This window comes from Sus scrofa, chromosome 8 (assembly GCF_000003025.6).
Source record: "Sus scrofa isolate TJ Tabasco breed Duroc chromosome 8, Sscrofa11.1, whole genome shotgun sequence".
NCBI lineage: Eukaryota > Metazoa > Chordata > Mammalia > Artiodactyla > Suidae > Sus > Sus scrofa.
Genome location: NC_010450.4, coordinates 17,937,323 through 17,964,969, shown reverse-complemented (window position 1 = coordinate 17,964,969; position 27,647 = coordinate 17,937,323). Strand labels below are relative to the sequence as shown.

At 41.6% G+C, this 27,647-nt stretch overlaps 1 protein-coding gene across 6 annotated transcripts in view; it reads left to right on the top strand.

The window, feature by feature from the left end:
* Nucleotides 1-27,647, top strand: part of PPARGC1A (PPARG coactivator 1 alpha) — a 686,110-nt gene that overhangs the window by 562,984 nt on the left and 95,479 nt on the right. For 2 of the 6 annotated variants that reach the window (XM_021100438.1, XM_021100439.1), the window contains one exon: nt 23,103-23,282. In XM_021100438.1, the coding sequence (XP_020956097.1) occupies nt 23,103-23,282 (180 nt within the window). Of the gene's footprint in view, nt 1-285; nt 3,154-18,035; nt 18,116-18,140; nt 19,114-23,102; nt 23,283-23,489; nt 26,833-27,647 lie in introns of those variants that run through there. The other 4 variants (XM_021100440.1, NM_213963.2, XM_021100441.1 and 1 more) reach the window with 4 other exon arrangements.

The following is a 27,647-nucleotide window of genomic DNA, read 5'->3' as shown; positions in this document are numbered from 1 at the left end:
CCAAGGAGCCTTTGTTCTTCTAGGCTCCCGGAGATGTGAGGGTCTCAGAGGACACAGCCTATTCTGGCCTTGAACTCAGGGCCATTTACTTTCGAAGCTGTCCCATTGAATGATGGCCCTCTCGTTCACCAGGTAACCCAGCTACTTCAAGTCTTAGTTATAACTCTTTCAAGACCAGAGCCACAAACTCCTCCAAGTCTACCTTTTTTTGGGGGAGACGTATATTCCACAAAGTTTAGTTTATATTTCATAAATCAGAGGTGATTTGTAAGCCACATGGTTAGCCTCCCTCTCTGAAGACTTGTACCACAATGCGTTTTGAATGGCCTAACGCGTGTGACCTTTCTATGTTTGATCACGCTTCCAAGCAAAGACTATAAAATATATATTGAGTGTTTATTCAACTACTGATATTAAGAAGCAAACTTAAGTCTATTTGCTGCTGTTCTAGAGTGAGATAAGCACATAGTTGATACCTCATGGTATAGATATGTATGGAAGCAGGTTTGGAGGCTGGGAAACATTTTGGTAATACGGTTTTCCATGTGGTCTTAAGCTGTGTTCTAATCTGGCCTTTATTTTCAACTGCCATCTTCAAAGGAGTCTTAATTTCATTTAGGGAGAAGAGTGGCATTATACAAAGAGTTCTTTTTTGCTGTCTGGCTGCTCTCAATGATCTCAATCAGATACCCCAAGTTAACTTTTGGGGTTGATCCACAGAGAAAGGGGCATTCTTTTAAGTGATTTGCCAGATCACATTCAAAGAGACTTGTGGTACCGCTTTTGTTGACCAGAGAAGGGTGCCATGTGTTGGCCAGGTTCCTGTTTGAGGTTTTTTTTTTTTTGCTAAAGTGAGCCTATTGGCATTTATTTATTTATGGACTTATTTATTATTGAACTACAGTGATTTACCAAGTTGAGAGTTCTGCTTTTTCTCAATTTCCATGGAAGTTTTAGCTAGATATGTGTAGTGTTTTCACTTTCCTTCTGAATGTGAAGCTGTGGTTCCCTTCATAGAGAGACTTTTAGATGTCTAAGTTATCTGACTTTGGGGTATAAACACAAATGCCATTCTTTTTTGGTCTTTTTTTTGGGGGGGGTCCTCACCTGTAGCATATGGAAGTTCCAGGCTAGGGATTGAATTGGAAGTTATAGCTGCTGGCCTACACCACAGCCACAGCAATGGCAGTTCTGAGCCACATCTGCAACCTACACCACAGCTCAGGGCAATGCTGGATCCTTAACCCACTGAACGAGGCCAGGGATCGAACCCGAGCCCTGAGTCCTCATGGATCCTAGTTGGGTTTGTTACCGCTGAGCCATGCCGGGAACTCCCACATGTGCCATTTTTCTTCACAGTCTGCAGAATGTCTGGAGTCAGACAAGGTGGACTTCAGGTCCCTCGTCTCTGACATATCAGCTTTTGGTCTTTAGAAAAGTTCCTTAAATGCTCTGAGATTCCGAACTTATTCCTAGAGTCGGCATGATAATAGCACTTGCTCTCCCAGTACTGTAAGAACTCAGCGAGGTAACCCGTATGACTACGCAACACAGTGCTCGGCACGAAGCAAACATGCAGCAAAGGCTGGCTCTCATATTCTCCTTGCTGTTCTTGTCCCTCTAGCTCAAAGAGCTATGAATTACAAAAGTTCAAAAAGTGGAGAGGACTCTGTTCTTTGCAAGGGGAAGAAGGAGACGGGAAACGGAGTACTGCTGCTTCGTTTCCCACTCTTCAGACTTGTTTATTACAGGGGTAGGTTACCATGGTAACGTCCGGGATTAAGATGGTATTATTGAGTTAAGCATTCAATAAACACCTCAGGAAAGAGAAGCTATGACATGTATGCACGCCATAAGCAGTGTTCCAGTGAAAGGGTGACTTGGGGGCAAAGACGAGATGGCGACGCCTGACGTTCTGGTCTCACGGATGTCCCCAGAGAAGGATCCTCAGGTGCTGGAACTGGGATCGCCACCCTGCTCTTGCCTCTTGCAGGGCCATTCCCTAAAGTTGTCAGTAGTCACAGCCAGAATTTCAAACTGGGAAGCTGCTCTTTACGTCCCAGGGAGTGTGGCTTTCCAAAATAGATTCTGAAGTCGAAAAGAACTCGGAGTGTTTTTGGAGAAGGGTTGACCTCCTTTCATGCCACTTACTGTGAATTAAAGCTGCGAGGGAGAACTAGTTTGGGCATGTGGTACGGCGCTTAGAGCCGCCGCTGCCAGGGAACCAGATTTGTGTTTCTAAGGAGATACAACAAAAAGGAGAATGCTTCAAGGGCCAGCGGCTGTCAGAGTGTAAAAGTGTCTATGTTCAGAAAGGGAAATAGAAGTTGAATTAAGTAATTTTATACGCAAGTTACTGGGTGCCCTTGTGCTAATAATTCTTAAATGCAAAAGCAAATAGTTGTGGCCACACAGGGCTTAGTCCCTCTCAGCTGATTTTTGTTCTCAGACTCGAACTGGCTGAGATTGGTATTGACCTGCTCCATGCATGTGATTTTCAGATGGTCTGACTCTTGTCTGTCATATTGTTGGGTTGCATTAGGAACGGGGACAAAAGGTGACATATGCCAGCTGAGGTTGAGGCAGCCACTTGACAACGAGAGGAGGAAAACTCTCGTTCCTGGCCAGAGCAGCAAAACAGAATCCTCCGGCAGTGTCTTGACTGCCAGTTTCAGCCAGTTTGCAAATGTTTAATCAGTGATTAGCATGGGTTCCTTGGATAAAGTATCATCACAGGACAGAAATCACAGGGAGAAGTGCACCAAGGAAAAATTACAGTACAGCTATATTTACTTAGTGCCTCTGCAGTGGGGTTTTATTTTCCACAGTTGGAAAGGGAACCACCTGTCTCCACTGCTGATGTCAGAGAGCTCCCTCGAGACACGGGGCTGTTGGAAAGCACATGATACTGTATATATTTGCTCTTACGTCCATATCAGGCAAAGATTGGGTTTCAGATTTGTGCCCTATTGTGGAGTTCATTGAGCAATGACTCCGAAGTGCCCTCCCACGTCACGCTGCCCTTGTGAATTAAAAGTAGCCTGTGGAAGCCCCATGTGAGTGTTCCCTCAACTTGCCGTGCAACTATTTACACTGCAGTAAAATGCATGATACACGTCTCGCGTGTTATCATTTATGGATTCGGTTCTGAAAGTGAGTATCAAGAGGCTTGATCTCTGCCTCCCAGTATCCTGCTGGTGTTATGGCTTTTTATTTCTAATTTGGGGGATTAAAAAATATTTTTATATCTCAGATTTGGAGGTTTTATATGCAGATTGTTGAGGCAAGAAAAAAAAAGAATAGGGTGCGCCTGTCTTAAAAATTTTTATTTTATTTTATTTTATTCTTTGCTTGCAGTGTGTCAATGTGGGGAAATTGTTATAGAATGAATGAATGCTTAATGGCTAATTTGGAAAGGCTGGCTAGTATGGCCATGCAATTTCAGGGGGACCTATTGCATCATCATTATTATTATTATTATTATTATTATTTTAAGATATTCAGGAGTTCCTGTCATGGCTCAGTGGGTTGCGAACCCAACTTGTATCCATGAGGATGCAGGTTTGATCCCTGGCCCTGCTCAGTGGGTTAAGGATCTGGCATTGCTGAGAGCTGCAGTGTAGTTTGCAGACGTGGTTCAGATGTTGAGTTGCTCTTGCTATCGTGTAGGCCAGGAGCTGCAGCTCCAATACTAGCCCTAGCCTGGGAACTTCCATGTGCTGCAGGTGTGCCCCTAAAAAGCAAAAAAAAAAAAAAAAAAAAAAAAAATATATTCAAAGAGCTGTATAACACTTGCTCCCATCCTCTATACATAGGGGAGAGTTAGGCCTTTTATTATTTTAAAAAATTTTTATTTTGTCTTTTTAGGGCTACACCCACGGCATATGGAGGTTCCCAGGCTAGGGGTCGAATTGAATCAGAGCTGTTGCTACTGGCCTACATCACAGCCACAGCAATGCGGGATCCGAGCCTATGTGAGACCTACACCACAGCTCACAGCGATGCCAGATCCTTAACCCACCAACCGAGGCCAGGGATCGAACCTGCATCTCATGGATACTAGTCAGATTTGTTTTCCCTGAGCCATGACAGGAACTCCGAGTGAGGCCTTTTAAACACAGTTCCTCAAGGCAGCGTGAGGGCCACTGCACTGCACAACTCCAGGGGGCACCATTTCTGTCAAAGTTAAGGACTCATGCTTGTACGATCCTGCTGATCCAATCTATATGATTGGACATATAGATATCCTGCTGATACATCAGGATATCTATGTGTCCAATCCCAGGAAATATGATGCTATTAACATTACTCAAACATTACATAAAAATAAGAGTGGTTACCAAAATTGCAGAAGGCATGCTATTAGGGAAGTTGTTCCTTATTTTCATAGCACCATGCATCTGAATTTAAATATTTTACCACCTTACAAATTATATGGTTGTTACACAAAATACATGGAAAACAGTTTCTGAGAGTGTCAATTGCATTCTTGGGCCACATCAAATCAATGTCCTATTAGGGATCAGAACCAGGGTTCTTAATTCCCAGACTTCCCATAATGCATACCTTTAATTAAATTCATATTTTAAATGATGCTTGGTATCCTTTTCTCAAATCCTAGAAATAGAGTAAATAGGATGGGCTAAGACCCCCTGGTTCAGCTAATCTTTCCCCCAGTGTAAGATTTGCCTCTGAACCATTAAAAGTGTTATAATATATGATTGATATTAATTAGTTTTTGGTAAAGTACTGCACTCCTTAACATGAACTGAACTAGAAATAAATATATTACCATGAATTAAGATTTTATTAGTTGCGAAGAAGAATTGGATGAAGGCACCTATGTGAAATCCTAAGTACAGGCGTCGGATTGAATTAATGCCAGCACTGCCTTGAGATTAATTTGAGTGCTGAATAAGAAATAGTATACCATAACATAACTGTGTTTACTGAATCATTTTTGGCATCAAAAACTAAAGCTACATTATAGATGCAACAACAGGCTTTTCTCCCTTGGAAGAGAGAGGCGGGTGCATTTTGTAATTAAAGTGAATGTTCCTCTCTGAAAAATGCCTCTAGTCTCCAGGAAGAAAGCAGTCTTCTTGAGAACGTTGCATGCCTCAGACCTCGCATACTTTGTGCAGCTCTGGCCTTCTTCTGCATGCTCTTTGAGTTTTGCAATGTGATCAGCTCTGTATTCTACCCTCATGATCTGGAGTACAGGGGAGACCTCACTTTATAAATTTCCATCTCATTATTGTGTATATGTTTTGAAAAGGCGTGGAAGGCATTAAAAAGATATGTGGGGTTGCCGCAGGGATGTCGTAGAAGGGATTCCTGATTATGTAAGGCGAGGGGCTTCGGCAGCATTTAACACAGGGCTGTGTAAGAATACGGTGAGGCTCTAATCACCCTTCACAGACTGGGATGGGAGTGGTGCCCCTACAGCTGTGTGTTGCTGAGACCCCGCCCTCATACCCCTTTTCATTCTGAAATCCCCTGATTCTGTCACTCCTTTATTTTATTTGCCTCTATGATATCACTTACTTGAGAGCGAGCACCAAACTTCGGGAAGACTCTGGACACCCCATATGTAATTCTGAATTTTCTAATAGCTACATTTAGGAAAGGCAAATTGCATTTTAATAAAATTGTTCGCTTCCCAGGATATCCAAAATATTATATCAACCTGTCATCACTATGAATTATTAATGAGATCTTTTCCATTCACTTTTTCACACTTAAGACTTTGCCGTCCTCTGTATATTTTGCATTGACTGCAGACCTCCGTTTTGACTAGACACATTGCAAGTGCTCAGTAGCCATGGAGGGGTAGTGCCACTGCATTGGACAGCAGAGTTTTCAATGTCAGGGCCAACTTAGCAGCATCCGCTTACACAGACAATTTAACTTGAAAGGCAAAAAAAAAAAAAAAAAAAAAAAATCCCTTAACTATCTAACGCAAAATATAACATATCCTTTATGTCACTTTATCAATTTAAAAAGTGACTGTCAGAGTTCCCATCGTGGCTCAGTGGTTAACGAATCTGACTAGCATCCATGAGGCTGCAGGTTCAATCCCTGGCCTTGCTCAGTGGACTAAGGATCTGGCGTTGCTGTGAGCTGTGGTGTAGGTCACAGATGTGGCACGAATCCTGCGTTGCTGTGGCATAGACTAGCAGCTACGGCTTCGATTCGACCCCTAGCCTGGGAACCGCCATATGCCGCAGGTGCAGCCCTAAAAATTAGGAAAAAAAGAAAAGTGACCATCTGATGAATCACACATTTGAAAAGTGTGTGAATGCTGAGAAATTAGTTGGTGGGCCACCCACCAGTGGCCACCGTTTCATTTATGTTGGAATGTTTTGTTCCTGTGGCTCTGTTTTCCACTTTTGCCCCTTAGATACCATCATTTTAGAACATGGTTTGCTACTTTGCCCATCTTCTTGAGTTTGAAAACTCATGATATCTTGTCAGTTTTCAGGAACTATGTGGATGTCTTGTTTCTTCACAGAGAAGCTCTTGAAAGACTTTTGGCTCACATCGCCCTTGTGGCCAGCTTGGGAACACAAACTGTTCTCTGTACTTGCTGCTTCTGGTCTCTTTAGAGGTAGAGCCAGGTCAGGACTGGTATGAGGCTGGTTTTCCTTTCCTTCAGATACAGGCGCTTGGCATGGGACAGCCTTGGTGATGATTCTGGGTGCACGCTCACGGAAAGTCGGCTTAATGTGAAACTTCAACAGAAAGCCTGCTCTGCTTTGTCTCTACAACTTTTTTTTTTTTTTTTTTTTTTTTTTTTTAAGATGAGGAAGCCAAGCAAAGAGCAAACCTATATATTTATTCTAATGGTGTTAATGAGTTTTAAGTGTTCACATGTGAATAGCAGGTATTGTTACTGAGTACTTAATATACGCCAAGCACTAGGCTCCTGTATATGTCATTTAACCCTGGCACCAATCATGTGAAGAAGGTATTAATATTGCCATTTTCACAGCTGAGAATGAGAGGTCAGGGAGTTCATATAACTTGCTTGGCATCTCACAGATAGAAATCTTCACTGACTGACCCCAAAGACTGTGTTCTCAGAGCAGGGGACCATGTGTTCACACCAATTCAATGACTCCTTCAATAATGAAATTAAACCAAAGGCAAAATACTGCGGTTTTATTTATTTTTTATTTTATTTTATTTTTTTGTCTTTTTAGGGCTGTACCTGAGGCACATGGAAGTTCCCAGGCTAGGGGGTAATTGGAGCTGCAGCTGCTGGCTTATGCCACAGCCACAGCAATTCGGGATCCGAGCTGCATCTGCAACTTACACCACAGCTCATGGCAATGCCAGATCCTTAACCCACTGAGTGAACCCAGGGATCAAACCCGAATCCTCATGGATACTAGTTAGGCTTTGTTACCTCTGAGCCATGACTGGAACTCCAAAATACTTTCAGTTTTAGAGCTGGAAGTTTCCTTCACTTCATTCATTTGAGAAATACATTCAGGAGTTCCCATTGTGGCTCAGTGGGTTAGGGCCCCGATGTTGTCTCTGTGAGGGTGCACATTCGATCCCTGGCCTTGCTCAGTGGGTTAAGGATCTGGCATTACCATGAGCTGTGGTGTAGGCCACAGATGCAGCTTGGATCCTACGTTGCTGTGGCTGTGATGTAGGGCTGTGGCTGCAGCTCCAATTCGACCCCTAGCTGTGGCTTCGGCCTTAAAAAGAAAAAGAAAAAAAAAAAAAAAAAAAAGAGAGAGAGAGAGAGAAACATATTCAGAGGTACCTAATCCTATCCCATTTTTGATAGAAAATACATCTAGAAACTTGAGATGGCTTTGCCCAGGATCAGCAAACAAATTGACACCTTGAGTCCCTTGATGCTTACTTACGTCTGATTGTCTGTGTGGTTTACTGGTTTCTTTAAGATAAATTAAACATTCAGAATTTTGTTGTTGTTGTTGTTGTTGTTTTTTAACAGAAAGGTATCAAACTTTAAAACTTGGTAGTTTCGGAAGACTTCTTTCTCTTTCTTCTCTATGCTCTTTAGGCTTTTTGTTGACATGATTAAAAAGTCTAAAAAGACTATTTCTATGATATGAATACTGAAAAGTGCATGTATGTATCCTAAGGATTTAGCTCCATGCAGTTTCTCTAACCAAACATACTCATGGAACCAGCACTGGCAGCAAGAGATAAACCGTGACCAACTTTCCCTCCTCGCCCCGCCCCACTCCCCACCTCCAACCACCAGGAGAGGCTCTCCTGACTTCTGCTGCCCAAGTTAGCTATATCCATTTCTGTACTTATTTATATAATGTCTAGAATAATCAAGTATGTATTTTGGGGGTGCATTTAGCTTCTTTTGCTTCACATTATGTTTGGGGGCTTTATCTGCATTTTAATGCATAGTAGAAGTTTATTCATTCTCATTGATGTACTTGGCTATACTTCTGAAGGGCGAGAGCCTCAACAGCCATAATATTGTGCATGGATTTAATACGTTTATTGAACATTAATTACCATTTAAATTGCTTGTTTAAAGAGCATTATTAGCCACAGTTTCATTTGACTCAGTCTAGACTAAAATAACAAAGCTCAAAGATGGAGCCTCAGCGGTTGCAGTATAAGGTACATCCCTGCAAACCACTCTTGTCCTGTGTTTTTACGCAACATTCAACACAGGGTAACATAATAGGGAAGACAAAGAGGGCATGGTCTGAAAATACCCACAGGAGAGCGCCGAGTTGGAGTTCCCACCAAGTAGCTTTGTACGGCTGTGCGAAAGGTTAAGCGTGACCTATTTTTAGGTACCCAAATGGAAATGGATGTACGAAGATGGATGGTAGAAGGTTACACCTCAGTTAGTTGTCAGAGATGTTTTGTTTTGAAAGGAGGTGGGAGAAGAGTCCTTTCTGATCATCAGCTTGGAGCCAAGTACAATCTGGACGCTCAAAAGCTTTTGGACTGTTGAAAAGGGACACTCTTAAACAATCCTGCCTTTTGGAGATTGTTTCACAAGGCCCAGAAATCAAGCTTTCTTAGGTTGGTTTTCTCGTTGTTTCTTTTTCTGGGTGCAAGAACATGTGAAGTGAAATCTATTCTGCGAGAAGATACGGCTGGCGTGTCCAGCATTGTATGAGAAGAATGGGTGGTTTTCAAGGCTTTGTCCTTACCGTGGCTTATCATTTACCTGGTCTTGCTTTGCTTACTCCATTGTTACGAGAGGCTCCCTCTCCAAATATTCTGTTAGGGAATTTAGTGTGGCTGTGGCTATTCATTCATCCCTGAAAGAAAATCTCTAAGTTATTGGTATTACTTGGCTGGGATCTTCCTCCTGCTAAGTGGGGTTCTATGTACAAAGAAAACAGCTAAACAGGAAAACTCAGAAAACTCTTAATAACACATGAACTATACATCTAGTCATAGGGCCTTGGTTTAATACATTTTATATATAATACCAGGGAAAAATGTCTTAGACATACGTCCTTCTTTTCTACCTCCATACCGTACAGTAATATCTCAGATGCTTCTTTTCAAACTAAAAAAAAAAAAAAAAAAAAAAAGGTAAGGTCTCCTTTTACCTGATATAATGCGCTATTTATTTAAAGGGGGGAGTCCTCTGATACCTTAGGAGGCAAAAGTGTTACTTTAAGACCTTATTCCTGTTTACAAAGCCCTAAATTTCAGGGAGTTCCCATCGTGGCACAGCAGAAATGAATCAGACTAGGAACCATGAGGTTGTAGGTTTGATCCCGGGCCTCGCTCAGTGGGTTAAGAATTTGGCGTTACCGTGAGCTGTGGTATAGGTCACATATGCGGCTTGGATCTGGCGCTGCTGTGGCTGTGGTGTAGGCCGGCAACTGTAGCTCTGATTTGACCCCTAGCCTGGGAACCTCCGTATGTGGGTGCAGCCCTAAAAAGCAAAAACAAAAACAAAAATACCCTAAATTTCAGATCCATCCTCGTTCTAAATCGTCTCTCTCTGGGTTACATCATTTCTTAAACCTGTTATAAAGCCAAATTGCCTGTTAGTGTGTTAAATTGCATCGATATGCAGGGGTAAGTGTATAGTTGCTATCACATCAGCAGTGGGTTTTTCATCCTTACTAGGCAAGCAGGCCTTTGGTCTTCTACATGACTTGTGCCATTTAATACAATTAATGATAAACTAGATGAAAACTGGCTATTTCTCTAGGCCAAATGACCAGAAGCTGGTCTTCTTACAGGCCATATGCATGAAAGTATTATGTTTCACAAGTTCTCTTGCATTTTTTCTCTGGAGTTATTGGGAAGTTAAATATCCATCTATCCAATATCCTGCTAGGAAAGTGATGAAGCTGTGGTCTTTTGGCAAAGTTGAGCTCTAGGTACTTTTCTTGCACATCCTGCCTGAGTTCTAATACAGTGAAACATTTGGATTCACCCTGTGCACAGAAGTCTTCCCAGGTTGCCTGTCTCCATTAAGGCAGACACATCACTGCATTCTGAGAGTTGACAGGGATCTCAGATACAATTGAATCCAGCCATCTCTGTTGACAGGGAAGGAAACTGAGGCTCGGAATCATTAAACGATCTGCCCAAAGTTGAATTGCAGGCTAATGACACAGTTGAGTGAGGACCCAAGTCCTTCCTAGCATCCTTTTCCTTCCATGTGGGGCTAAGTCAAGATCCACAAATCACTCCACTCATTGGGGGAAACTTGAGACCTCTGTAATCACTTTAAATCTCATGAACTTGGCCTTGGTTCCAGCCTCGTGAACTCTCTTCTCGCAAAAATTCTTAATGGTCAAAATAATAATCACCCAAGTGTAGGAAGAGTGATTTGCAGGAAAGACCCGTGAAACTGCAGGAACTGTAACTCAAAGAAGCCAACAGTCCAGCTTTCATTTCCCTGGAGACCATCAACCTTCCAGGGGGGAGGGGGTGGGTCCTGTGACATTTGGAGAACCCAGAATGAGCTTCCTTCCCAAGAATAGGGCTGCAAGGTGACAGCATTTATACAGGTGGCTCCACGTCTAGGAACAGATTGTGTTCCAGAAGTTCACAGGCAAATCGCTGGTTTGAAGCTTAGACTGCATTTTTCCCATCCAGCCAATTTCAGTTGTCACCATTAGAAGTCTTATCTCCAACAGGTCTTTCTTCCTTCTACACCTGCCTGCTCCTATTCCCCAGTCACTAAAAATCCCTTCTTGAGAAGTTTTCTTAACTGAGTCAGACCATTCTGAAACATTTATTTATTTCTGTATTTATTTCTTGGTATGTGCTTCTGAACTCAGATGCTCGAAGGGGGAATAAAAAAGATGATTAACACGTAGATACTTTTGGGAGTTCCCGTTGTGGCTCACTGGTAATGAACTAGGGTCCATGAGGACACGGGTTCAATCCCTGGCCTCGCTCAGTGGGTTAAAGAATCCATATCGCAGTGAGCTGTGGTGTAGGTTGCAGATGCGGCTCCGATCTTGAGTTGCTGTGGTTGTGGTCGGCAGCTACAGTTCCGAATCCACCCTTAGCCTGGCAACTTCCATATGCTGTAAGAGTGTCCCTAAAAAGCAAAAAAAAAAAGGGAAAAAAAGAAAAAAAAAGATACTTTCGTATGCATAACTGAGATCCCCTTCACCCTACCAAGGATAATTGCGTTTTTGAATGGAATGTTTGTTTCACTTACTTGATGATATTTCACATTAAGAAACAAAGCGAAGACAGTCGTGGTGTCTGGGGGTCAGTAGTTCGGCCCCACCTCTGAGACAGGCTAATAGTTGATAGCTTTCTTCTCTTTATAATTCAGAGCTCAGAGGACTTCTCAGCGTGCTGGGTAGTAACTTCCTCCAGCTTTGCATCCCGAGTGGAGTGGCTGTTAGACTCAGTGTGATGGACAGCAATGGCTTCCTTTTAAATAGCTGATGAATACTGAGACTTCTGTTGGACGTCAGGAGATGTTTCTATTGGCTATATTCCCTCTGTGTTAAGAAGGTGTAGGTTTAAGTCAGAATCTCTATATTCCTTTAAACAATGAATAGCTTTTATTCCTCTGAATATGAGTTATCCATATTTCTCACAGAAAACTAAAAAAAATTACATAAGGGTACATACACCGCACACACAAACATTTAAATGCATTTGTGTTATTGGCCACTGTTATCACCTTGTTATATTTTCTTCCTGTGTTCTTTGCTTTTCTTTCCTTCTAAGTGTATATTTATATGTAAATTCACTCCGATTATGTTTTTTTCCCAAACATAATTTTAAGCCTTAGTATATTTTGAACATTTTCTCAGGATGCCATTAAATGTATTTTACAATGGTTTTTAGTGATCGCATTGAATACATATACATAATTGAATATATGTGTATGAATATATATGAGTTTATATATAGTATATAATTATTTCACTAGGCCATTATTGTTGGACATTTGCACTCCTTTCAAGTTTTTAATAATGTCAACTATATAGCTTTGACTGTCATCACTCTAAAAACGTTGCACTCATCCCCTCGTTGCTTCCTTAAGATGAACTTCTAGAAGCAGAATTTCCAGATCTATGGGGATACCCATTTTTAAAATTTTAGACACGTACTGCCTGCTTGTTCTCTAGAAAATTCGTGCTCGTTTATAATCCTACCAGTAGTGTTTGACGTCTATTTTTGATTGCGCCGCTAACTGTAGAAGGTCAGCCTTAGAAACGGTCTTCTTGGTTCAGAATATTTCCTCAAAAATTCTGTGTCTAGTTGGGCTAGCCAATGTAAAGTAAGATTTTATATGGGCATCACAAAACTTAGCTTAGACCTTAAGCTAACTGCTTCCAAAAATGAGCATTTATTTCCTTTCTCTATCCCTACATTTTTAGGATGTATATTGTTCTGTCAGAGTAAAATTCAAATACCAAAGCACTGGAAAAATCTGCAACAGAAACAAAAGCAAAATAACCAAAACCCTTCCAAGTTTTATCTGGTGGGATTAAAAAAAAAAAAAAAAAAAGGAAAAGGGGAAAAAAAGCCTTCATTTATTTAATTCTTCCATTTTGAGAATAGTTGGAAATACAATTTTCTTCTCTACCATCAAAAAATGTTAAACTCATTAGGACCCAAGCTCTAGAAATAAGTACTTGGGGGAACGGTTTGACTAATGATTTTTTTTTTAATTTAATCATTTGTGTACCTTAGTTTTCTCTGGCCCTCAGTAACTTCAGTTAGGGAGTAAAATATCTTTCTCATGAAGAGAATTATTTTGTTATCAAGGTCCAGGAGCACTTTAAATTTTAAACAAAACCAAATTTAATGAAGTATGATGTGTTTTATTTTCAGTTTCAGTAAAAAAAAAAAAAGTTAAATAATCCTATTGAACATTTCTTGTTTAAATAATCAATAACTCACTGCATTATAGATGAATTGAACTGAAATAATTAAGGTAAATGAAAATGTCTGTAGATGCACAAGTACCCCAGAGGTAAGCATCAGACAAAATCAGATTTTTTTAACCATCCTTTTATTATCTCTTATCTGTGGGCCTAATAAGCAATGCTTCTTGCTTTATGTTTAGATGAGTTCAATTGACTACCATTTGGATTAATTTTCACATTATTTTTTGTTTTAATGTGAAAACTGCCAAGAGCAGATTTTGAGATCCATGTTACAGAGCTGGTCTGCAGAGGTTTCACTGGAGATGAGAGATAGGCTGCTGAAGTTGTTTATCACTTCTAGCTTATTAAGAATAAAATAAATTAAAAAAAAAACTATGCTAGGAGGCATTAAAGCTGTCCACTCATTTTCCTCTGTTTGTTTCCCAAATATGCTTTGTTCACAGTGGCATCACCATGATGGTTTTGTATAAAATAAGATTTCATTTCAGAGTGTTTATAGGCTAGAGGCCTTTATTATACCCTGTCCTGCTCCCAACTTTTGTGCCCTGCACGGCCAGAGCTTCAGACATGTCCCAGAGACCCAGAGCATGTGCTCAGACACTGACGTGGGGTGTGGGAATCAATGAGCCCCTCTAGGAATTAAAGGCAAGCAACTGAGTGCCTTTGCATAATGATTAACTTTGGGGGAAAAAAATATTAGCCACTCCGAGCAGAACTCTTTCCTAGGCAGGCAGCCTTCCCAGGAATGTTGGTTTCCAGTATGGAGATTGTCTCTTGGTTAGAAAGTTGCCTTGGGGGACTTTGCTGTGCTTTTGGTTTGGGGATGAATATTATGCTTATGTATGAAATTTTAGTTCTTCCTAGAAGGGTTTCCATAGATCTGTATGCTCTTTTCAGCTGCTGTCTAAATCCTTGCTCTGCCTTATTTTTCTTGGTTATAAAATGGGTACGCAGATCATCTGCCTGAGTAGTTCGGAGGACTAAGTTGCCAGAAATGTGGTATCTGAAATACTCACCTCAGGGTCTAGCCCTTGTAAGCTCTGTGGGATGTTTTCTTCTCCCTTGGTCTTGAAAAGTTTCAGCCTCGAGTTGTATTCGTATGCAGTGTATTGCAAGCTTAGAAAAACAAATGAGCAAAGCTAGTAGCTCTTGGGAGTTCTCACCAATGTACAATAATGAGATCACCACCAATTGTCTCTGCTTTTGTCTACTTGGGTATTTGAGTTTATGTGCATTTTTTTAGAAGTGGCAGTTGTCTGAAATAGGGAGGGTAGGAAAAGCCTGTCATGTGGGGCAGGAGTGGGGAAGGGAACCCGAATGTGAGGTCCTTTTTCGATTTTTTTTTTTAATAGAATTGAATTATGCTCTTGAAAGTTTATTTTCTCTCTTGTTATCGACCTTAAGGATAGAGTCTCTTGCCTCCACCGATGTTGGCGCCTTGGGAAACGTTAACAGAACTACTTAGGGGGAAAATTCCATTGGGGTGGAATCCAGGCTCTGTGTAGATATGGAACATTATGGGCACTCAGCAGATGTTAATAAATACCTCCTTCTATTGTTGAGACAAAACGGGGTTGATTTGGGTGTGAATTTACTGGTTAGTGAAAGGACCTTGGACCTAGAAAGGGTGTATTTTAAGGAGGACAGGAATCTGGATATTGGGCAAATTAGCATTGTTTTTTCATAGCAAATGATCATCCATTTTTAAAGCCTGTCATTCCCCCAAATTGTAAGCTCCCTTGTGTCCATGACATATGCCTCCTTGGCAGCCCTTGCAATCCATTGCTGTAGACACAGTAAGGTTTCAATAGATCCTTGTTGACTGAAGTCAAACATGTGGAAATCTTGGAGGCAGAGTTGATGGAGGGGTGAAAAAGAGGGCTGCAGGGAGAACGGAAGAGAAACAGTCAAGGCAGAGAGGGAATCAAATACAGAAACCTCCTGGGAAGCCAGAAGAGACCAAGGCTGGTGAGCAACTAGCACTTTGTTCTCCTGAGAAAGAAAAACTGGACAGAAGAGAAATTTTAATCTGGAGAGCTAATTAACCAAATTATAAGACCTCTAAAATATCCCTCTTATTAGAGTTGTAAGTTTTGAGACTGTGCTTAAAAAAAAAATGGTGGAAGGTACTCTGATTTATCCCAAGAATCTATTTAAATTTTTATTTGTATAATATAGAAATGTGAAGGAAAATTGCAGGATGCTGTAGTTGATAAATTATTTCAATGTTTTGACGGCTAAATAACCCTCTTTTATGGTAAGGGAGAAAAAGTATTTATACACACACACACACACACACACACACACATATATATGAAAAACCACCTCTGGTTTTAGCAGATGTGCTGATCTGCTTAAGAAAAAGTGGAATTAGGTGATAAAAAGACAAACAAGAAAACCGCCACGACATAGAGCAAACAGGTTAAAATAGCAAAAACAGTCATACAAAATATCCCAGTGTAAAAAATTTCTAAAATATGTGAATAGGGTATATATATACATACACACACACACACACACACATATAGTGGATGCCTAGCATTCAGTGAACACAAAAGTATCAGTGACTATCACGACACAGGGTTCACCTGATAATAATTAATAAATATCAACTCTTCTTGGTCAAGTGACCAATATTACTTCATAGTTGACTGTGTTGAGGGTAGAGCCAATGACCTTTGCTCTGAATTTTAATAATTTACTGTAGTTTTACATTAAATCAGAATATAATTGGGAAGAAAATTAGTGTTGCTTTGTGGGGAGTGCAGAGTAATGCCACTAATTGCATGTATAAAAGCCTTCCCGAGGTTGTATTTTCCTGTTCTTTTTTGATTTAGAAAATTAAAACTACGGTAATTTTCCGCTATTTGTAAGAGGGAAAATGTGCCAGTGAAATGTATTCAGCTAACTTAAAAAGTCAAAGCTGTTGGCCATCTTTTTATGTCCAGTAATGACAAACCGTTGATTTCATCTCATTATTCAGGATATACTAGCAACTTGTTGCAGATATTAGAGTAGACACAGCTCTTTAAAAAAATGTGGTCTGAAAGAAGAAAGTGTCTGATTTTTTGTTGCTGTTTTGTTGCTTGTGTTTTCTTTCTTTCACTTTAGCATTTGAGCAACTTTATATTTAGAGCAAATCACCATTTTTTTCCTTTATAAAGGGATGGATAGTAGGAATTCATTAAATTAACCTTAGTGAATAGGAGATTAAATGAATAGTGTTTTGAATTATTTTTAGATGCCTGGGGAATTATTTTTTAGATGAGTTTTTACTAAGTAAAAGAGTCAAACTGATTTTTAAATTATATTGAGTTTAACATTTTATAAAAACACGTATATTCACAAATATATGTACATGCATACATCACTCTGGAACTTGGAAGGGTTAAAACAGACCACTGTGGTGTTACGGGAAGCGTGTTTTGGCCCTGCTTATTTAGTACCTCGAGTTTGTTGTGTATTCAATATGTAGTGTCATCATAAAACAGTTGCACCTGCATTAGCCTTCATTGTCTCAGGCTAGAAGCTGAAAAATTAAAAAAAAAAAATGAAAAAGCTCAAGAAATGAATATTTCTGCTAATGGCGTGTTGGTATTTTTCCCTTACTCCATGGACATTCTTGATCTTAAAATGCAGACTGCACAACCCAGGGCAGTAGGGTTGGAATCCAGTGTTTATTCAAAAAGGCACCTTAAAGGCAGTTAGAGAGGAAATGCTACATGTATGGAAAAAAAAAAAAAAAAAAAAAAAAAAGGCAGCCGGGAAACTAAGCTGATCTGGGCAAAGCAGCAGGGACTGTATTTACTAACACTTGTTTTCTGAGAGCCTATGAGAGAAATGGAAATAATTGGAAGGAATCTGAAAGGATGGCATTTTGTTGCTTGTTCTCCTTATATGGAGCAAAGCAAACTGCAGTAACACTTCGGGAGCTGGTGTTCCCTTCTGCCACAGGGACAGCTGATTTCTGGGTGGAGGAGTTTGTTTGTACCCTAACACATACAGGCTGTTTTGTTGATTAAGTAAGCAAAAAAGAAAAAAAAAGAAAGAAAGAAAGAAAGAAAAAGAAAAGGCATGCCCCGTTCTCTGCTTTCAAACACTTCCCCCAATTAGAAAATGTCTCATAAAAATGCATCATGTGATAAGATCTTGCTTTAGTCTCAGACCAGTCCACTTGGATATCTCGGAACATGAGTCCTTAGGAAGTACACATTTGAGCTAAAATGTAGTTACTTTGTCATGAAAGAAGGAGCTTTGCCACTTGCTTGTTTGGGAAGGAAAATAAATTAAAAAAAGATTGCAGGGGATTTTAGTTATTATACGGTCAGGGCTCCGTTTAGAGTCGGTGGCATTCAAAGCTGGCTTTAATCACAGCGTGATGCTTGAAGCCTCCAAAAGTCCAAGTGTTTCCTTTCTTTCTTCTTTCCGTTTTTTTTTCTTTCTTTCTTTTTTTTTTAAGCGTTACTTCACTGAGGCAGAGGGCTGCCTTTGAGTGACGTCACGAGTTTGAGCAGCTAGCAGCACAGGAGAAGGGAGGCTGGGTGAGTGACAGCCCAGCCTACTTTTTAATAGCTTTGTCATGTGACTGGGGACTGTAGTAAGACAGGTGCCTTCAGTTCACTCTCAGTAAGGGGCTGGTTGCCTGCATGAGTGTGTGCTCTGTGTCACTGTGGATTGGAGTTGAAACAGCTTGACGAGCGTCATTCAGGAGCTGGATGGCGTGGGACATGTGCAACCAGGACTCTGTATGGACTGACATCGAGGTGAGCTGGGGCTGGGCTCGGCACTGCAGCCAGGACTGAAGCTTCCCTCCCGATGCAATTGTTCCTGTGACGGGGGAAGGGCTTGGGCTTGGGCGAGGAGAGGAGGCAGCAAAGTAGCCCGGGGAAGGAGCTTTGGGACAGGGATCTCAATCTTATCTTAACTCCAATAAGTTTGCTATTTTAAGGTGGCTGTGAGATACCTTGACCAAATCAAAGCTTAGCTGCTGTCATCAGGATCTGTTGCAGTGAGAAACTCTTTCCATGTGCCTTTGGCTCTGTTTCTACTCGTATGCAATATTTATGCTCTAAGATATTGATATGAATCAGAAGCTGAAGACTTTCCAGTGGTGTTTAGTGGCCTGGTTGGAAAAATGCCATTTCTATTTATAAGAAGATGAAGATAAAAATATTAAAATGGATGTGATCACACAGAGTCAGTTTTGACTCTAGTCCGGATTTTTTTTTTTTTCTCTTCTTTCTGTTCATCATACAGAGAACTCACAAAATCCGAAATAATCCTGCTAGGCTATTTTAGATTGCTTTTCCCACAGAACACAAGACAACAAAGCTGATTCCTTTAAAACTCCTATGTGTGGTTGAAAGCTTTGGCCAGGAAAAAAAAAAAAAAAGCCTTACAGTGCAAGGTTTTCTATTAGCGTCGGTGGCAGGGAAGCCAATGGTTAAATCTCTGTGTACCACGGAGAGCTGCCTGAAGCCGGAGAGAGAATAGAGTTTATGCAGGACTGTGTGTGTGTGGAGCTGCTCGCTGCTTGTGTAAAAATAGACGGCAATACATCAATTCCACCGTCTCTGCTGGCTACAATTCATACAGGGGAAAAGAAAGCAAGCCGGTTTCCTCGTAATCTCTGGAGTCTAGAATGACTAGCGGGGGGGAGGGGGGAGACGGAGGACCGCGGCATGTTTGCATTCAACACAATGGAATGTTCTCGGAAAGTTTGGCCAACTTGGGAAACAAGTGAAACTTTCTGTGGACTCTGGTGAGATGGACCCGAATTGAATTGCAGGGTGAATCTGAGCGGCTAACAATGAATCTGGCAACGGGCTAGGAGTGCTTCCTCTGGGAAGCCGGGGGCACGTAGGGTAAGGGGGAGAATCAAGGGCTGCACGTGATTTGATTAAAGAAGATGTCCGTGTGGTGCGGCGGCGATACACATCTAAAGTGAAAATAATTTGGCCAAGGCCGTCTGCGAATGCATTTTTCCTATCTAGCGAGGCATGCCCTGGATTCTTAACTCTTCGCTGGGTTTGCAAAAGCTCGCTCCGGTGTTTGCCCTCTCTTGCCTTGGCAGATGCGTATTTGCGGACTGTAATTGTTCTTATCTCGTGATTTCTCCGTAAGGTGGAAGAGAGAGAGAGAATTCATATGTCCTGTGGTGTTATGCGTCAGGGTTCTAAGAGGCTTCAAAGTCCTAATTGTCTTGGAGTAGCTGGAGTATCCTGTGGGTGGTTGTCTGGCTGGCTCCGTGGGTCTCAGCTGCTGTAGTTTCATTTTTCCATCACGTATTATTCCTGATGCTGCTAGGAGTTGATTGAGGAACTAGATCAGAGGGGAATATGGAAGATTTATTTTCATCATTGGAATTCCTGCAGTCATTTTCAAATAAGCGTCCGTGGCTCTCGCGTTTGTTCTGAAGGAGGTGAGGGCTCAGGCTGATGGTCCAGTGGTTGGATTGAGTTGTCGGTGTCGTCGTCTGAGCCCCGGCCACTCGCTTCTCTTGCACTGGAGGCAGCAGGCTGCTTGCTTGCAGCCGTGCCTTGGCGGTGGCAGCCCTGGGAATCACCTTAGCCGGGCTCAACTATTACGAGCAGCAGGTAGCGTAGGCCGCTTTCGTTTTTTGAATCATTAATGTTTGCTGTCATCCTAAAACGTATTCTGCCCTTTTGCACATAATGACAGGACAGCACATTGGTTAATAAAGGCCTGTATGGCTCTACCTACTCGGAGTCCCCAGTGCTTCACAGTTTAATGAAGGTGATGTCCAATAAGGCGACTGAGATTGATAGAGACAGTCAGGTGACATACAACCCGCTCAGGCTGTCACTCTTTACCCACCCCCGCCCGACCCCCTACCCCCTGTCTTCACTCATTTTTTTTTTTAAGAAGATTCTTTTTTTCATTAATATAATTAATGTGGCCAAGTCCACTCTTTCTTCTCTTTCCCTTTAAAATTTACCATCAATGGCACAAAAACCTCCAAAAGGTTAATGGAGAATTATACTTAATTATAATGATTCATTATCATCAGTGCAGTTAAGCTAATTTATTGTCTGCTCCTTAACTAAGAGAAAAGTCTGTTGGGGTGAAATAACGTACAATAATTAGCCTTTTGTGTTTAGTGACTGCTTTATCCTCCTAAATCTTATTATAAAATTAGGGCTACGGTGGTGAAAGAGCTGTCATGGTTGCAAAGAAGCAGTAGAATGTGTCTCTGTAATTGCAGGAAAGCACACCTGTTACAGATGTATAGGGAAGCCGTAAATATCAGCATGTCAGATGAGGGCACTTACAGGGCTCGGACTGTTAAGTCTGGCATGATCCAGAGGCCAAATATAAATTAATAACAGGAACACTTGCTACCACTAATGTGTTTTAGATTATCAGGATAATGCCACCTTCAGAAGCCCTGATTTGATTAGTGCGTCAACCTTGGCAAGATCACGTGCACATTCTTTTCAACCATAACATCAAAGAAAAATGAGAGAGACGGACAGAGAGACAAAAGGAAAGAAATGTGTCAAGTACAGTGGAGGGAAATCCGAAAAAAAAAAAAAAATTGATCTGGTCTTTTCAGCGGTTCTTAAAAGTTCCTGAAAAATACCTATTTCTGGAAGGTTAAAGGGTTTTGCGGAAGCCGTGCCTAGAGAGGGCTGCTACAGTGAGGGATACAGCAAGACATTGTCCGCCACTTGGTAGGGCCTCGTCAGTGTCTCCAAACACTGGTTCTCAATCACTCTCCCTCCAAAAGGAATTTAAGCCAGATGTGGAGATCCTCTGTTTCCTAACTTACTTTTATTTTTTGTTGCTGTGTATGCTTTTTCTTTTAAGGACTAGCCTCCGATCCTAGTGGGCTTTGCACCCTTGAAAAGTTATCCTCTTGTCTCTGAATTTTTCCTACTGTGGAGGCGTTAACAGTGTGTGTGTGTGTTCACAGGACGAGCAGTGGGCAGGTGTGGAGACTGGGAAGTGTTACACCCCTAACAAAACACGAACACCGTGCCAGAATACACTGTGCCAGAATGAAATCTTCTCTTCAGCCCAGCCTCTGCTTACTTATAAACCTAGTCAGGTCTACCTGCCTGTTACATGGGGCTAACTCCGATAATACAAGAGGAAAAGACCCATAAAATGATAAGGCAAGAGTTTCGATGGAGGGGATCGCCCTTTATGCCTGCACTTTGGGATCGCAGTGGGGCCCGGTGGTCTTGGGAGGGAAGGGCAGAATTCGCAGGCTCCTCCCAGCCTCCCCTTACCCACTGCTGACTCCATTACCCAGTACCTACTTCTCCACGGGGTGCTCACAGTCCCGCTGCTGCATATGACCCGTGGAATGTCACCTGCCAGGGAAGACAGGGGTGCTTGAGGGAAAAAGCTGCCTAAAACTTATTGTATTCAAAATCTCACAGTGTCAAGCAGGATCTTCAGCATCCTGCCTGACTGCTGCGTGGATGTGAATAACTCCCCAGCATCTTTCTTGACCTTGGGAGGGAGGGCCGTGAGGGTACCACCTCGCAGTGTGTGTCTGCCCCTGGGGACCCCCTCGGCTTGCAGATGGATGAAGTCCTTCTGGCTCTGGCATCACCAGACCCCTACTATCGGAAGTTTCTACAGGGTTCTTCAAAGCTTGCAGTGATGAATCAGCAGTCAGAGAGCCACTTCGAGCTTAGGAACCCACCTCATTGGGAAGGGGGACCACTTTCCTCAAAGAGCCACAGTGTGGGACAGGTGACAGACCATTCGCCCCTGTCGGGAGGTGACACACAGCCCAGTCAACGAAAGAGGCTATTTTCAGCTTCTCAGTATCCTGAAATCATTCTTAAAACTTCGAAGAAAAAAAAAATAGTTCTTCTTAATTCACTTTGAGCATAATTTAGGAAGATGTAAATCATGAACAAAAGCATGGTTGCTGTGTGCTGTAGTGGTTTTTCTTTTCAGACGTCAGGCGATGCCGATCATGTGCATACATACACATACACACCAACACACAAGACTTGCCAAGTTACACGTAGTGAAAGATACAGAGATCATAAAAGTATGGTTTTTGTTCTTCCCCTCAAGGGACTTGTTTTTGACCTGTTTGAGATAAAGGTCAGAAGCTCATGGAAAGTCAAGTAAGAGTAAAAGATTTAAATAACAATTCAAGAGAACCACAGGCAAGTTAAAGGACTTTGCATCATTAGTTGCTAAATGAATTGTATGGATTATAATGGTTAAAGGGAGCATAAGTGGAGAAAGTTTTCCTAGAATGGTTCTTAGGTTCTGTTTCTCATTTAGTAATCCTTTATTTTGACTCTCTTATGGGTGATGGCAATTCCAAGGTGAAATCACATTTGTAGCCTTCCTTCGAAAGGCTTCTACTCTAAGGGTAGAGTGAAATTTGGCATATAGTTAACCAGAAAGCAATTTGAAACTTGCTAACTCCTACCTGTCAAAGAGGTACAAGCAAACCTAAGTTGCTTTCCAACTGGAAGAATCAGAGAAGGCTTCATGGAAGCATAGTATTGACCATGGATATGGAGGTTGAATTTTGGATGGAATGGTTCAGGCAAAGCATCCTTGGGGAGCAAAGTGAGTTAAAGAATTTAGGATGTTTTCCTGGTGACTAAAACCCTGGAAAACCAGCTTTGGTGGTGTCGTTGAATTAACCAGGCTTAATTCCTATCACATGCTATTGCAGTTTAATAAATTCCTGCAGTTAATGAAAGCCTTTTTTTTTTTTTTTTTTTTTCTTCCCCCTGCCTCCTGCAGTGTGCTGCTCTGGTTGGTGAAGACCAGCCTCTTTGCCCAGATCTTCCTGAACTTGACCTTTCTGAACTAGACGTGAACGACTTGGATACAGACAGCTTTCTGGGTGGACTCAAGTGGTGCAGTGACCAATCAGAAATAATATCCAATCAGTACAACAATGAGCCTTCAAACATATTTGAGGTAAGGTGGAACTTAAGTTGAACTTGAACTTGGTGGGAATTCATTGAACTTGGCTTGGGTCGTACTAATATGGTTATTGGCCTGAAAGCATAATACGTTCTTACTCTGCTGTCACCAAAAGACATTTTTATCACCTTTAAGCACTTCCTATTTTGTGGAAAAACAATGTTTGGAAAATAAATGGACTTCTTTTTTTTTTTTTTTAAGAATTAAGGCCCTAAGAACCCACAATAGAGTGCATCAAACTCTGTTGAAATCCTAAGGGATTGTGAGAGAATAAGGGACAAAGAAGAACGGATGTCTAAACCTGTTTATTCCTGTCTATTTCCCACAGAAAAATGGTGCCTAGTGGAAATTCTTATAAAATGTAAAAGAATGCATTTCTTTTTAACCAAGGGGTTCGGTCTACCTTTACTTATTTTACAATGTAGGTGAGCAGATTTTATTATTATCATAATTTTGATCATATCTCTGATGTCTCTATATTATGGGAACTTCTAAGCCAAACTACTCTAATATGTACTTCTAAATTAGTCAAAATTAATTTACCTTTCAGAAGTGCGCATTACCTTCCAGACTCTAGACTCTTTATTATAAGCCTACCCTATAATAAAGAATGTTCCTTTGCACCTGTGAAAGTGTTACTTCGAGAAAAGATGTTTTTTTCTCACAAGAAAATACTTGAAAATAAATGGTTTCTTATAGGGACAAACATGAAGTGGGTCCTCTGGCCAGTGCATTGAAGAAAGATTATCAAATCAACTAGTTTTCAGTATCACAACCATCGGCACCACCCGTAGGACCTAACATTTTCTACCTACCATGTGCCAGGCTCCATACAAAGCCACTTGACACGCATTTTTTTATCCACCAGCAGAGACATTTCTTATACTTTCGGTGTTATTTGGTTGAAATCTCGAGTCATTAAGAAAGCCAATTTTACAAGATTTATTGAGTTTTTCCAGCACCCAGCACATAAAAGGCACTGAATAAATGTTTATTGAGTCATTAAGAAAACCAATTTTACAATATTTACTGAGTTTTTCCAGCACACCGAAGGTGTGGAATAAGTGCTTCTCGAAGAGTGAATGAATGGCGAACATGTGTGTTAATAACAGTAACAGTAATAATGAAACCGCCATCATTTTGGAACCCTTCTGCTTTTTGTATGCCGTCCCACCCATCCCTCGGAGCAATCTCTTGTTTGGGTACCATTATTATCATTCCCATTTTACGTATACAGACAGTGCATTTCAGAGAGATGAAGTGATTTTCGCCACATCACACAGTGGACGAATTTGAACCCCAACCATATCGGACTTCGAAGTCTATTATCATGGATAAAAATAGACTCACCGTGAATGTGGGTGACAGCCATCCTTTGCAAAGACAGAGCAAGCTGCTTCTTTGCTCAATATACTTAAAAATAGAACAGACGCTTTCTTTGCAGTGTTGGTTGACATGGAAGCAGGTATAGCTGGTGAGCCGAGGTGGCTGCAGATTCTGTCAACGGCTAAGATTTTATAATACGTCTGGAGCATTAAGTGGGTCTTAGAAGAGTGCTTAAGGTAATGGAGTTAAGGCCTGGGAGAAGGAATCAGGTGGAAGAAACACCGAGGGTTTGTGGTTAGTTATACTTTCCCAGGCTTCTCAGCCGGGTCTCAGAAAGTTCATGCGAGGACTTGGCTGGTTCAAACTGGTAAATTGAACATTCCTCATTCAGGACACTTGTCAGGTTACAGGCCCATTTTAAGTCATGCTGCATTAAATAAACAGAACTTTTTAAAAAAAATGTTCATCTCCATAGACCTCTTATCTAAAAATCGACTATTGCATATTGGGTAAATGCCATGCATTTTGTAGGAGGTGGTTAAGGAACAACTAAAAGGTTGGAGGGGGAGATGGCTCTGTAGTCAGGGCCTCCCTGGTGGGCTGGTTGCAAAAAATACAACTTTTTTTCATGACCTGTGTCCCCATGTTTTGTACCGTGGCACCTGTATGAAGAATTTTTCATTTATGCTTTAAGGAGAATTGTCCAGCAACTACTTAAATGTCTACAGACACTGAATCTCCACCAAGACACCCCTCTTGTTGTCCCATGCAACTTTTTACTGCTGATGGAACTGTTTTCGGCACTCTCACACACAAGGCTTATTTCATTGTATCTCTCATTAGGTCATTTTAAACCAGTGGTTCTCAACCTGAAGGCAGTTTTGCTTGCCTGGGAATATTTAGCATTGTCTGGAAATATGTTTGATTGTTAGATCTGGGGTCAGGGAGGTGCTGCTGGTATTTAGGAGGCAGAGACCAGAGAGGTTGCTAAACACCCTACAATGCACAGGACAGCATCCCACAACAAAGAATTATTTGAGTCCCAGTGACAATGGTGCTGAGGTGGAGAAACCTTGTTTTTAAAAGTAAAGTCATTGCCATTCCTTTTTAGAAAACACTGAAGATGAATTGGTTAGATTTATGAGAGAGAAAAGTTAAGATACAGGGTGTAAAGAATTAGAAGCCATAGAAAATTACTGAGATGCCCAGGGCCTCAGGACTGATATGTCAGGAATTCTCTTAGTGACAGACAGCAAAAGTGACTGTATAGATAAGTCTCATACCAGTTTTTCTCTGATGTCACGAAGCCCAATCTTTTTTGTCCATGCAAAGGGAAGGCTGTATGTGGCAACACACACAGAGCACACATACATATCACACACACGCAACACACACAGCACATGTACACACACATGCGCACACACAGCACACACACACAGCACACACACACACACACACACACACACACACACACACACACACACTGCAGCTGCTCGCCCAGCATTTGCATCCAGAAAAGACGCCTCCGCTCTTTGCCCTCTAGTGTTAAATCCAGACATCTTTTCTAGAAGGAAAAAAAAGTGTGTTTTGAGCACGGGTAGAATTCTCAAATTGCATCTTCCCCTGAGAAGCAGCTTCGTAGGCAGCGGAATAACCCTTGAATGGCTACGGCTTGGCACATTGCTTCTGCCCAGGCACCGTGGCCCAGAAGGCATTTCCCAGCGCCTGTGACTTTAAATTTCTCACGCGGACTTTCACCTGTGCTCCCTCACTTTCTTCCAGTTCTCAAAACCCTGCCTCATCACATTTGTGAAGGCCTTGTACTTGAGCAAGCCAAACAGTCACGGTCTCTGCCACCTCTGATCTGCCAATAACAAGCATTATCTCCCTCAGATTCCCAGAATAAAATAAGGCATCGGAGTAGTTAAACACTTTTTCCCTGACTCAAGTCGCACACTGATGACACCGCTGGAAACCAGCCACAGGATTTCTGAATTCTCATCAAAGCAGGAAGAGAGAGGGTATTTAAGGTTACATTTAGTATTGCAGAATGTTTAAACGTTGGGGATGAATAGAAATATCTTCTGTGGACCTGGTCCCCACATTGGACTCTCAGTTGAATTTTTTATGTAACTTAAGAAGAAGAAGGAAAAAAAAAAAAAAGAATGAAATTGAATGTCACAATTTGGGAACTGGTGAATTCCTAAGTGGGAGCAAGGTGAGTCCACACGCAATTGTACGTGGTGGTTGAGTAACTGGGCATACAAACAGCGATCTCTGCTTGCACAACCTATGTTTGAAAGTGTAAATGCAGGTGATCAGGTATGATTCAGAAGCCGCTTAGCAAAACAGGACACAGGGCCTATAGGTGCAGTGCCCGGCGAATCTGACCCATGTGTCAGGAAAACAGGATGCTGTCTCTGGACTGGCTGGTAGCAAGATTTATGTGTCAGAATATTGCAACACCACTTCCTTCTCTGGGTTGCTTTGTGCATTGTTTGAAGGAGGAGAATAAAGAACTACTTTTACAGCAGGACAGTGTGTAAAGAAAGGGTGGTGTGGGGTTAGGTTAAACGGCACCTTGGCTCTTCTGGGACACTGGGGGCCACCTTGTCTCTGCTTTATTTTAACCGCAGCTTTAATGCCGCCTTGATTCCACTGAATGGGCATCTTTCACGCGTTGGTGTGATACTTCTGAATGCAGCTACTTGGGGTTCTTTAGAACATGGAGAGTGAGAATGTAGTTGCCTCTAGGTCCTGACTCCTAATATGTTCTGAAACATGCCTTTGCTGCTGGGGGTGAAGGAAGGGCTCTTAGCTGTGGCCAGCCTTCGTGTTGGGTAATTACTGAAACTCTCAGGAAGGTCTGATACTGTGAACTTTTGTAAAAGAAAAAGGGTAGCTTCCTGCTACCTCTCTGTATGGTGTCCTGCTGTCTGGCACCAAGGGCAAGGTGGATGGACGCTCTCAAGAATGTTTGATCACTCTCGTGGGAATTTAAATGATGTTACATTTTTTTTCATTGACGTTCAG